General features: G+C 30.4%; 1 protein-coding gene across 1 annotated transcript in view; it reads left to right on the forward strand.

The window, feature by feature from the left end:
• LOC111714536 (hemicentin-1) overlaps positions 1–14149 on the forward strand; it is a 65433-nt gene that overhangs the window by 4421 nt on the left and 46863 nt on the right. Inside the window, exon 2 of the mRNA XM_023489669.1 lies at positions 11113–11184. Within this exon, the coding sequence (XP_023345437.1) occupies positions 11118–11184 (67 nt within the window). The 5' untranslated portion in view covers positions 11113–11117. The remainder of the gene's footprint in view (positions 1–11112; positions 11185–14149) is intronic.

Genomic DNA, 14149 nt, shown 5'->3' on the forward strand with positions numbered 1-14149 from the left:
TATGTTTTCAAAACCTTCCTCAATCCTTATTTTATCCTTCCCTCTTTCCTTCCTCAATCTTGATTCTATCCTTAATCCATATTCTACCCTTCCCCCTTCCCTTCCTTAATCCATATTCTATCCTTCTCCCTTCCCTTCCTTAATCCATATTCTATCCTTCCCCCTTCCCTTCCTTAATCCATATTCTATCCTTCCCCCTTCTCTTCCTTAATCCATATTCTATCCTTCCCCTTCCCTTCCTTAATCCATATTCTATCCTTCCCCCTTCCCTTCCTGATTTCTTCTCTTCTTTTTTCTCTTGTTTGATAGTTAGTTCTCTTCACCACTTCTATTCTTTTAAAAAGTTTTAGTTTCTCACCAATTTTATCCCAATATATAATGTTCTGTATCAAGTCAGTTTTCCAACAAACTTAAACTAATTTGCGAGGACAACACAATCCAATAAGTTTTCAATTTGAAGATATAAAAATGAAAACATAACTTTTCACACTCGGATGGTTTTCTGCCCGCCATCTTTTTTGCTGTTATTTTTATATAACACGAAAGTAAGATGCACGTAAGATTACAAATTTGTTTTTATTCGAAACCTCTTTTTAAAGAGTTATTTAAAAGGTATTCAGATAATTCGCTTTTGTCATACTTGTAAAATCAAAACGAGGGGTCTACGCTTCCAGGTCATTCAAGGTTGTACCAATAATGTCCTTTTCTCCAATTTTTAAAAGTTTTGGTCTGTGACTGTTCAAATAGCTCACCTGATATATTCCTTTTTTTTAGTTTGCAGGTGTACTTTTTTATCATCTTATCGAATATATTTTGACTAGTATGAAAAAAGTGTAAGCATAGACAGAAGCTTACTTGTAAATAAACTGTATTAAACGATAACACTGGGGAAGATGATAAGTCGCCTCATGTATATCGTGTAGAGAGATTTATCTGTTAAAAGATGCTAGCCCAGAAAAAATGCTTTTAACGCATGATTTGAACTTATGGAAGATTCAAACGCGTGGAAAACCAAAACTATCATTGACCCGGAATTCTATTTTAAATTCAAGCCAAAAGGCTTGAACCACGGCTTAAACCAGGGAGCGGGAAATATAATCGGCCTGGGCTAAAACCGAAATGGAAGTTAGTAATCACGAGGGTCCGAAGATAGAAGATTAACTCGTCGTATGAGACAAGTGAAAGGTGGAGAGTCCGCCAGAGAGCTATGGCTTTCTACTATTCATTAGTATCATTTTATTTGTTCTTTTTTTTACTTGTAAATACATTTTTTCCTATACTCTGTAAATGTAATCACGTCAGTTTCAGGTTTTACATTTCCCTATTTTCCATCACTTTTAAATGGTAACAATAGCACACATTTTTAATACTGAGTCGATTTTGATTTGTCGCAATGTATTTTGATTTTACCTCATCAATTCAATCTTTTTGTTGCCCTAGATTTTACAAAAACATAAATGAAATGTTTTCAAAAAATCTGTATGGTTGAGCTATATTATGTGAAGCATGTTTGCAAAAAATCTGTTTGGTTCAGTTATATTAGTGAAGCATGTTTGTAAAAAATCTGTATGGTTGAGCTATATTAGTGAAGCATGTTTGTAAAAAATCTGTATGGTTCAGTTATATTAGTGAAGCATGTTTGCAATTTTATAATTTGAAAGCTTTAAGGCATTATCAATAAAAGTTGAAATTGTCCAGATAACTAAAAGAAAATATATGCACATTTTTAATCTACTTATATCACTCCTGTACGCCATCCATGTCCATTAGCACCTGATCCAATCAGGATTCAGTAATGTGTTTGGTGTCTATTCTGACCCAATAGAAATTGTAAGGCGGTAACATGTATCTTTCTATCTATCTCATTATCCAATCAGAGTAAAAAATCCTTCTATCGGCGCTTTCACTATCAGTAAATGAAAATATTTACTTCTTCTGAGATTATGGTGATATTTAAACGCATTCTAAAACCTATGCGTAAATTCAAAACTCAAAATTTGTTATAAATCAATAAAGAAAAACAATTTTTTCTTCTTTCCTCAAGTTAGTATCAATCAGAGTCCTATAATTCTATTTTTATCTTATTTGATAAAAATCACAGAAATAAATAAAAAAAAACATTTCTATTTTGAATTCAGTAATATGAAGTTAATGGAATATATTTTATATAAATTGTTTTTTATTAAATACTTTCATGTAACATTTCTTTCTCCAATCCAATATTTAAAAACTTAAAAATAACAAAATTGTACATAAATTGAATTATTGCGTATATTACATAGATTTAAATACGTAAATGTACTACATGTTTATCAAGGACTTTGTCTATAAGAGATATGATAAATGATCTACAAAATAAAAACAGGGCTAAAGGGACTGTATGCGTAATTTCAAGTGACCCTCTCCTCTATAAAAAGAGAGGTTGGTCCCATTAAAGTATTTGTTTCTTTGTCAAGTACAGAAACTTTTAGAAAAACGATTATATTCAGCTGCAAATATGCGCTGTACAGTCTGAACACAGCGGTCACTTGACTTTGCAGCTGAATACAAGCGGAGTTTGATAAGTTTACACACACATATCTCAGTTATCGACGAACACAGGGTTCTGTTGTAAATCGGACATTTCCCTCTTTGTATGGACGGTCTCAAGTCTAATCTATTTAGGGTCACTCTGAATATGTTTTATTGATAATTTATACTTTTTTTACATTAGAAGTTCTGGTTTCAAAAATTGTGAACACAAAGAAGTTGCATTAAAATGAGTTTTCCACATCAAATGAAAAAGCAATAATAACTTTAATCTGAAAAGTGATGTAAATTTTTTTTTTGATTGGATTGGATAGAGTTTAATGGTAGGATTGGAAAAAGTTGGATAGGATTGGATAGAGTTTAGTAGGATTGAATAGATTTTGTTAGGATTAAATAGAGTTTGATAGGATTAGATAGAGTTTAGTAGGACTGGATAGAGTTTAATGATAGGATTGGAAAAAGTTTGGTAGGATTGAATAGAGTTTGTTAAGATTAAATAGAATTTGAAAGGATTAGATAGAGTTTGGTAGGACTGGATAGAGTTTAATGGTAGGATTGGAAAAAGTTGGATAGGATTGAATAGATTTTGGTAGGATTAAAAAGAGTTTGATAGGATTAAATAAAGTTTGGTACGATTGGATAGAGTTTGGTAGGATTGGATAGAGTTGGTAGGATTGGATAGTTTGTTAGGAATAGAAAGAGTTTGGTAGGATTGGATAGAGTTTGGATGGATTGGATAGAGTTTGGTAGGATTGGATAGACTTTGGTAGGATTAGATAGAGTTTGGTAGGATTGGATAGAGTTTGGAAGGATTAGATAGAGTTGGTAGGATTGGATAGTTTGTTAGAATTAGATGAAGTTTGGAAGGATTGGATAGAGTTTGGTAGGATTAGATAGAGTTGATAGGATTGGATAGTTTGTTAGAATTAGATACAGTTTGATAGAATTGGATAGAGTTTGGTAGGATTGGATAGAGTTTGGATGGATTGGATAGAGTTTGGTAGGATTGGATAGACTTTGGTAGGATTGGATAGTTTGTTAGGATTAGATGAAGTTTGGTAGGATTGGATAGAGTTTGGTAGGATTAAATAGAGTTGGTAGGATTGGATGGTTTGTTAGAATTAGATGAAGTTTGGTAGGATTGGATAGAGTTTGGTAGGATTGGATAGACTTTGGTAGGATTGGATAGTTTGTTAGAATTAGATGAAGTTTGGCGTAGAGAAGGGTTTACTTCTTGTCTTGAGGAGAATGAAAACATGATGAGGACATTGCATCATTCAGCAATTAAGAGAATATAACTTTCTTGATTAAAAACATACCTTTGGGAGGTAATTTCTGTAATGTAAGATTATCTTAACAGCAACACATTTTATCTTAAACATTGATAATGTTTTCTGTGTTTTTTACACATTCATGAACATGAAAAAAAGTTTATGACATAATTATAATTCTAAGATCTTTTATCATTTATTGTTTAACAGAAGGTCAAACGGCAGCGAACAATTCTTTACAATTCATATACAAACATTTTACAAGCAGAACTTTCATAAACTTACAAAACATTTTTCAGAGAGGTTTTTCTAAGACTGTACATATAATTCTTAAAAATGAGCATTTGAAAGAAAATATATTTTGAGGACATGATATTTCATGATCACTAACCTGTCCAGCCATGTTTAAAAACCTTCTTATATTTCACATATGCAGTCCTTGAAAATGTTTTATTTGTGTAACATTAAATATCCTAATCTATGTATTATTACATACGAATAAAACTTGAAATGGAGAGACTGGTTATGTAACATATTTAAACTGAGAATGAAAATAAACTTTAGGATTCATTTGATACCTATAAAACATTTTTAACGTGTACAATATTTAAATGAGCGCGTGAAGTCGTTTGTAAATTTTCGGCAGTTTTTTTCAGTCAGCAGAAGAAACTTTACTTATAACAATTATTTAATAACTCGGACAAAACCTGTAAAAAAATATTTTATAGACTAAATTGCTGTTTCGGAACATATTTCTTTAAACAAATTATAAATGAAAGCCATAGTAGAACCGTTGAAACGATTATTTCATTATTGCTATTACCTTTATAGAAATAAAGAAAACCTCTAATAAGCCACCCAAGCTGAACAAATTTTCATAAACCTGCAAGATTTAAAAATCAAGATTGAGAACTTATTTTCAATGATATAAGTTCATTATTTATATACATCCAATTAGCTTGAGAATAGTGTTTGTTAAATATTTTGTTATTTAAGAATTATAAAAAAAACTTTTCTTCTGCTGACTGAAACAACAGCTGAAATATTACAAGTGATCGACTTTTTGGGTCTTATTAAAATATTGTACACAGTAATGATGTCTCGTTGGTATCAAAGGAATCCTTTTTTTCTCTACAAAATTGCACTTTCAGTTCAACTACCATATATAGCCGGTCTCTCTATTTAATGACGATTTAAAATGCCTATGCTCTGAAGATACAAAATTAACTATGGTTTTTTGTGTTTGACTGATATATAGACAACTATAAAAGTTATTTATTTAATTTTTATACAGCCTCGACTTTAAAGCGTCGCAAGGGCTTGGGTTTTGGTTTTCTTTACCAGCTTACCTTTACTTTTTTTCTAACCCTAAACATATACATTCTAACACTGCAATGGTCTTGTTTCTGGATTATGTTTAAAGGTAGTAAAAGTAGTAAAGGTAGTAGTTAAGGTAGGAAAAATGCTGCTCAGTTTTTTGCAGTGTTTTATTATTAATCGAAATAAAGTAGGCATAATATTAAAGGATACAAGGAAGCATTAATATTAAAGGATACAAGGAACCATTAATATTAAAGGATACAAGGAAACAAGGAACCATTAATATTAAAGGATACAAGGAACCATTAATATTAAAGGATACAAGGAACCATTAATATTAAAGGATACAAGGAACCATTAATACTAAAAAAAATGGCAATGCAATTCAAAAGACCTGTCTCTCAAGTATCATACTTTGTGGTTAACCATACACTAAAATATTGTGTGGAAGTTTCAAATATATATAATTCTGTTGAATAAATTCACGAAACCTCTCTTAAAAGTTTTACTTCACAGCCTCTGCTAATCTTACATCTAAACCCTGAACACTTAACCTCTAGTGTTTTCTTGACACTATCACCTTGAAGTTTTTTTTCTTTTAAGGAACAGTAGTTTTTTGCACATTTTATTTCTTTTAATGCATAGGTTAGGTTACAGGACGGTAAAAAGGCTAGTTCGTGTAAAAAAAAAATAAAATAGCCCATTACTTTTTTGTTATTAGAGCTTTTACTTTTCCGGCCTTTTTTGACACTTTTTTTTTGCAAACCTTTCTATTAAAGTTAACGGTCTAAGTTTTTATCTTCAATAAGCTGGCCTTGAACAATTGAGCTATGCACATGCATTGCATTCCTAGGGCCCTTTTTTATAAGCGTAAGAAGTAAATATTTCCATTTACTGCAGATAACTCTAATTGGATAATGAGATATATAGAAAGATAGATGTTACCGCAATACACCCTCCTTCCCTCCTCCCTTTTCACCCAAATATATATATGATTATATATCAGTGACAATACAACAATATATTCTCAGAGCATTTTATTCATTTTCACAATATTTCATGCTTTATGCAATCTTCAGTATTAATGAACTTGAAGATTTATCACAGATGTTTTGTGGATTTTTAGGAGATGATAAATTTTAAATAAATGCTAAAATTAAATATTAAAGCAACATTTTATCTCCATTACATTTACTAGAAGCATCTTGTTTGCATGTCGACATTTTGACATAATTTTTATGCTTTTTTTCAATGATAATGTTTTGCAAAGTTTTTATAAGTATGCTATGGAGATGTCTTTGTATCCAATAAATGCTAAAATAACTAAATCGAACGGGGCCAGATTTTTGTTGAAAGTAGAATTTAAATCCTACAATTAGTACAATAACAGGAACGCAAAGCAGATGTAAAGCCTAGTACTTCTAAATATTTGTATAATTATAAAAGACAGTTTATTGATGAACGATATGAACAATTACTCTTGTAAAAACTGAAATTAAAAACTCATCGCTGGAGTTAAATCAAATTATTTTCACTTTAGTTTTTGCCCTAATTGATAACTTTAATTAGATTTTGTGACATTTAGCTAGATCCTACATTTCTAATAAAACATAAACAGAGCTGGCAGCTCTTGTATATTGTGGATATCGATATCAATGCTTGCTCTCAATCTTCTGATAAAGGGAGTGACCTGCAATGCATGGTAGTTGAACTGAAAATGTAGTATTGTGAAGAAAGTTTTTAGGATTACTTTGCGACATATGACACGTTTTAATGATGTATAATTACTGAGTTTGAGCGCAAAGTCGACGTTCGAAATAATTCATTTCGACGACAAAAAATGTAACCAAAATTAATAAAAATAAAATTTTATCATCAGAAATAAGTAATCTTATTCAGTTATTAGTTTCTGTAATCTCTCATTGTTAACAAACTTTTTCTGTAGATTTTCTGGAATTTTTATTGAAAAGACGACATTTGAATACCTTTGCAGAAATCTGCGAACAAAGTCGTAAGTCGAACAAAATCTATTCTCTAAACGTTACCAACCAAATGGATGATTTTGAATGTCGAGTTTGCGCTCTACACTCAGTAATTATACATCATTAAAACATTTAATATGTCTCAAATGAATCAGTAAAAAGTTTCAAAAGTTTCAAAAAAAAGTTTCGTCCGAAAAATTTTAAAAGTTGTTTTGCCTTAAAATCTGACAGTTTTTAAAATATCAACATCAGAAAAATATTGGATTGTAGTCTGCGTTTCAAGACGTTTTGTTTTATATTCATACCCACATCAACATATTTAATTAAAAGATATACCTGCTAAGTGATCCATGTTTATTTAATTACTCGTAAATTATTGAAAGAGATTTGTTTCTTTTATATTTTGATTTTGTGAATGTTACTTCTTGCTAAATTAGTAATGTAGTAAATTAGTAATTAGGAAAAAGTGGACTTTTAAGTCATAAATAAAGTTATTTTTTCTATAATTTTACTATACATACAATTACATTGATTTTATCCGTTAATTGATGGAATCCGCCAATTTTTTTGTGAAAAATTCACAAATTTACTTTTTCATTCAACATTTTTTTTCGAATAATGACTATCCAATTATCAAAATACAATAAAAAGCAAAAATTTTTCAAAATCTATGAACTAAAAACCCCTGTCAATAATCAAAAGCAAAGATGTTAAAAATTTCATTAAATCGTTTTGTAAGATGAATAAAGAAATTCAAGATTAAATATTTGAAATGTTTTTAAAGAATTTAAATTCAGAGAGAAAGAAAAAAGAAACAAAAAATACAGCTTTATTTAATCATTTTAGTTTTAAAATCGATATTACACGAATACAATTTTTATCTCGTAATTTTAAGTAAAGATAGGTATATCCGATCAACAGCGATATCCTTAATTCTTTATCTAAGAACGAGAAAAAATAGTTTTTTTGTTCTATCTTTCATAAAATGAAAAAAATCTTTAATTACAAGGATATCAACCTACAGTTTATAATATTTTGTTTTTTTACTGTGTGCCACAAGATATTTTATGTTCTTTTATTATTTAGATGACAAATTATGTTCTGAAGGTTTAAGTAATTGCTCTTATTGGACTATATATATATAAAGACTATACAGCTTGTATCTTACCCACGTTCGAAAATAGATCAAAAATATAACCACAGGGAAAACCAGAAAACTGTGGAATAGGAAGTAGGACTGGGAATGTTTCACATTTTTCAAGCCGTTTTGTTAACGGTTAGTTCCAACTGTGTTTAGAAAAAAATCTCAGGTAGCCGTTCGTTTCGTTAACGGTATTTTCCGTTGTTTTTTAATGTTACCGTTAGTTAACGATCTCAATATTATTAACGGCGTTAACGGAAAAATGTCAACTATTATTACAGAATTAACGGTGCTAACGGTTAACAAAATCGTTAACGGCTGTGTACAAAGTAATAATCTCTGTTAAAAAGTTCTGCGTTGAGTTGGTTGACTTTTATAAAGAATATGTCCGGACAAAGCCAGGTTCCCAAACCTGTCTTTCATTCACTTTGCTTGTCTATCTGTTTTTTGTTTGTATCCAATTCACGTCAAAACGGCTGAACCGATCGGGCCCAAATTTTGTGCGGGACCTTACATGACCCCATTGTTAAGGTTTATGAATGCTCATAATTACAAAAATGTGTCTTAAAAATATTAGATAAGAAATCCACGAACTTTTTTGTTATTGTTTTATATTGTACAAAGAGTAAATGCTCACAATTAAAAGTTGAAATATCAGATGTGTGCTAAGCACCCTAAAAGCCTGGTATTATTTTAATAAGAGTTCTTAAAGTAGTAATTATAGTTGTATTTACAGTATTACAACAATTGATTAAATAATAACTAGAATAACATTGATAGGGTGGGATACTCTCCTCTATNTCACATTTTATTGCTTGAATTCCCTTAGGTATACGGCCTAATCATTGCTCGGGGGTAACATACGGCAGTTTATCAACACCACACATATTCATCAAAATAGAAAAATCACTTTAGAATGGAATTTCACTGAATTTGAACAACTTTAATTTGATTTAAAAATAATTTGAAAATAATTATATCCGCAATGTTCTTTAACTCCGAATTAATGAATATTTTTGTCAAAATTTGAATGAATGCACGCGCTTTTGCTTATCAATTGGTTTCGTATTTGCTGAATATCATCTGTTTAAACCTACAACTTTTATACAAAATTGCATATAATTGAATTTTCGTTTAAATTTGACACAGTTTCATGTTGATTTCTCGAGACAGGAACATCAGATAGATCGTTAAACGCCTGAGATTCTCAGGTTTCATCCTATACCCCCTTTCATGTTTCCCTTACAGTCCCTTTAAATTCAATAATTCCAAAAAAATCCTGAATTGCCAAATAACATGAATATTTAATTTCTAACAAAAAATGGTATCCCCCTTCCATCTTTTCAAACTTTTTTCACTCACAAGTGCTTTCCATCCCGTAAATCCCGCAAAATTGAAATATTAGTTAAATTTGTTTTCAAAGGAATTGAGTGTTTGCCAAAAACTCAAATCTTCTTATCCATATATCTATACAACGTATGGTGTAAACCTGTGATATTTTAAACTTACAAATTTCATAGTTTGCACTATTAAGGTCTACGATATTGATGTGCAAAGATATTGGGGTTAGCAAATCAGAGTGTATAATGGCAAAGACTCAATTCCTTTATTTAGCGTAATGTACACTGTACAGTGTACAGTGTACAGTGTACAGTGTACATAGAGATTTAAGAAAACATATATTCACAGAACTTCATGTTACATGTTAAAATTTGTCAACATGAATTATATGTTCCACTTTTTCAGTATAAAAATATATTATGTCTGGAGGAGGGGGGNCTGTTGTACGATCAGCACCCACCCCCGCTTTTCTTGTTCACATCACTGGATTGTATTTTATATCTGTGGTAACTTGTGTTTACTTTCTATTATCTACAAAATTAGAAAAATAGTTTAAAGTTTTATTTAAAAAACACACTGCCGATATTTGAAAATTCTTTATGCAGTTTTTGTCTAGAAAATGATAAATACAATTTATGTAACTGGATGAAACCATCACACAATTTAGAAAAAAAAGGTGCACATTAACCCTTTCCTGATATTAGGCTATTTTTGTCTAGTATAGGTACATGTTCCTGATCCAGGGTTTCAAAGCCATACCAGTGATGTTGCATGCATTTTACCATCTCTTTCTGTATAGTAAGCAATGCAAATGATCATAGTTTTGCCAGTTACTCCTTCAAATAAAAACTAATTTTTAAGTTTTAAATCTTTATTATTAAAGAGTAGCAAAAATTTTTTTAGGTTAAAACCTAGTGACCAGGAATAACGACCCACGAAACATGACAGTTGGTAAATAGTTTTGAATGTCGTCTTCCATACAATGTGTTAAATAGTGAAGCTTTATGTAGTTCATTTGGTTTAAAAATCTTTTGCTCTAATATATTTTACTTTGAAATTAATTTTACGATAACATGACTCCTATAAAATATCTTATTATTGTCTTTGGTATTAAACAATTAAACAAATTATGGAAGAAGACATTCTAAACTATTTACCTCTGTCATGTTTCGTGGGACACCCTGTAGCTGAGTAGTCTAATATTCTAGTGGGACACCCTGTAGCTGAGTAGTCTAATATTCTAGTGGGACACCCTGTAGCTGAGTAGTCTAATATTCTAGTGGGACACACTGTAGCTGAGTAGTCTAATATTCTAGTGGACGTTACAAATACTTGTTAAGGAATCATTCAAATATTTGTTGTTATAGATCAAATAACTTAAGTTTGAAATATCAAAGGTTTCTACTATCAGGTTGCAAAGATATAGGGATTAGAATATTAGAAGTGTGACAAAACTCAATTTATTTTTCAGGGTTGCTTATTTTTCACAATCCATGTTTTAAATTTAAATTAATTATATTAATTACAGGTAAAATGTTTGCACTGTGGTGCTGTCTTCTAATCAACCTAAGGTTGACCTACACTCTCATAGATATTCCAGGTAGGGTTCATCTCATAGATATCCCAGGTAGGGGTCATTTCTTATAGATATATCTCAGGATATCCTAGGTAGGGGTAATTTCTCATAGATATCCCAGGTAGGGGATCATTTCTCATAGATATTCCAGTTTGGGGTAATTTATCATAGTATCCCAGGTAGGGGTGATTCTCATAGATATCCCAGGTAAGGGCCATTTCTTATAGATATCACATGTTGGGGTAATTTCTCATAGATATCCCAGGTAGTGACAAGGGGTCATCTCTCTTCTTTTTCTTTAGGTTTTTTTTTATGAAGAATATAACATTCAGAAAGTTCTGGCCATGTTTCGTAATTTCTTTTTTTTTTGGTTTTTCAATTTAAAGTTTTCTTGAACCATTTTCTCTTTATTCTTTTTGATTTTTACAAAATGTCATATATTTTACAATTTAAATTAAAGTTACGTAAAGAAAATAAATTAACAAATATTTTACAATTTGAATAAGAGCTACGTAAAGAAAAAATATTGATAAATAATTGATTAATAGATATAGATACAGACAAATAGAAAGAATAATACATAGAAAATTAGAAAAAATAGATAAAAAGACAGACATACAGACAGAAAGATAGATAAACAGTTAAATAGAAGTAACAGATATAGCTTTATCTAACCCTGGGTTAGATAGATAGATAAATATATAGATAGATAGATAGCGGATAGAAGTGACGGATATGAGGTTTATCTATCTCTGGGTTCAGGTGAACCCGAGGTTCAGGTTCAGTAGAGCTAAACACTCACACCAGTCTACAGTCAGAGTCTATAGTCTGTTTCTAAAGTTTAGAGTCTACATTGTGTTTCTTCAGTCTACTGCAGTCTTTAGTCTATAGACTAGAGACTTCATTCTAAAAACTGCAGTCTACAGACTTCAATCTAGAGACTTCAGTCAAGAGACTTCCGTCAAGAGACTTCAGTCAAGAGACTTCAGTCAAGAGACTTCAATCTATAGAGTTCAGTCAAGAGATTTCACTCTAGAGACTTCAGTCTAGAGACTTCAATCTAGAGACTTTAATCTAGAGACTTCAGTCTAGAGACTTCAGTCTAGAGACTTCAGTCTTGAAACTACTGTTTAGTATAGTATCTATATATCTAAGTAGTAATCTCTGTTTGTTTGTATGTCTGATATGAAACCCAGAAGAACAACAGGAATGTTTTTTAAACTTAGTTTAAAAGTTTGAAATTGAGAAGGTCGACTTTTGTAGAAAATTCTTAGTTTCCAGGCAAACCTGGGTTCCTGTGCTAATTACAAATATATTTAACAAAATACAATAACCAGAAAACAGTGGAATTTTATAAGTTGCAATTGAGCGATTTCCAATAATTGCCCTGAACGTTTGAAGACATTGATCAGTTTTATTTCATTTTGCAAAATTCCTGAGTAAAAGGTCAAAGGGGTTCATAACTTATAAACCCTTTGACCGATTTGCCTCAAATTTGTATTGGGGAATTTGGTATAACCTAGGGATTTTTTTTAACTTGGTTTACAAATTTTAAGTTGAGAAGGTCCCTTTTGTTGAAAAAAATCTTAGTTTCTGGGCAAAGCAGGGTTCCTGTGCTAGTTATAGCTATATTCAACAAGTTCCTTGACTTACCTTTCATTTAACGTACAGTGAGAACTATAAATGACGGGAAATCTAATGGTCTTTATTCATAAGATATTAATTGTAGCTCATGATTTTGTAATTTAAAAATGAGCGATTTATAAAAAGTTCCCTAGATTTAAAGATTTCAATCAGATGTAAAGAATACAATTTTCAAAATTCCCGAGAAAAAGAAAAAACAAGAACGACATGAATTTCACAGTTTTTAGTAAACTCCTAATTTTGAGGTTCAATTAGTCGGTCAAAACCTTTAAAACGACATATATATAATAATATCCATAGTGGTCCAAGTTTAATAATATCCATAGTGGTCCAAGTTTAATAATATCCATAGTGGTCCAAGTTTAATAATATCTGTAGTAGTCCCAGTTTAATAATATCTATAGTGGTCCAAGTTTAACAATATCCATAGTAGTCAAAGCTTAATAATATCCATAGTGGTCCAAGTTTAATAATATCCATAGTGGTCCAACTTTAATAATATCCATAGTGGTCCAAGTTTAATAATATCTATAGTGGTCCAAGTTTAATAATATCTATAGTGGTCAGAGTTTAATATCTATAGTGGTCAGAGTTTAATAATATCTATAGTGGTCAGAGTTTAATCATAACTACTGTGGTCAGAGTTTAATAATATCCATAGTGGTCAGAGTTTAATGATTTCTTCAGTGGTCAGAGTTTAATCATATCTGTCGTGGTCAGAGTTTAATTTTATCTGTAGCGGTCAAAGTAAAATATTAAGGTTGACAAAGTAAAATATCAAAATATCAAGGTTGACAAAGTAAAATATCAAAATATCAAGGTTGACAAAGTAAAATATCAAAATATCAAGGTTGACAAAGTAAAATATCAAAATATCAAGGCTGACTAAGTAAAATATTAAAATATCAAGGTTGACAATGGAGTGAATTAAAATTTTTGATGATTTTTCTTCTAAAATAAATAACACTGGAAAGCTAGATAGAGCAGATTTAGCATTTTATAGATTTAAACAATATGACATGTTTATAGCAAAATCCAAGGTTTTGTGTCTTTATAACACTCTTGTCACTAAAATAGCTTTAGTTATTAATGAAAAAATGATATTTTTTATAGTGAACCTAAGCTATAATATAAACTATCTATTTTGGGAAAAAATAAACTTATTTATTTTCGATAATTTTTCAGTTAATAATTTAAGCGTCTTCACGTTGCATTGAAGTCAGTAGTCCCCTTTTATTTAAATCAATGCTTCCATTGACAAATATTTAAATCAATGCTTCCATTGACTAATATTTAAATCAATGCTTCCATTGCCTAATATTTAAATCAATGCTTCCATTGACTA

The sequence above is a fragment of the Eurytemora carolleeae genome, unplaced genomic scaffold (assembly GCF_000591075.1).
Source record: "Eurytemora carolleeae unplaced genomic scaffold, Eaff_2.0 scaffold1504, whole genome shotgun sequence".
Taxonomy (NCBI): Eukaryota; Metazoa; Arthropoda; class Copepoda; order Calanoida; family Temoridae; genus Eurytemora; species Eurytemora carolleeae.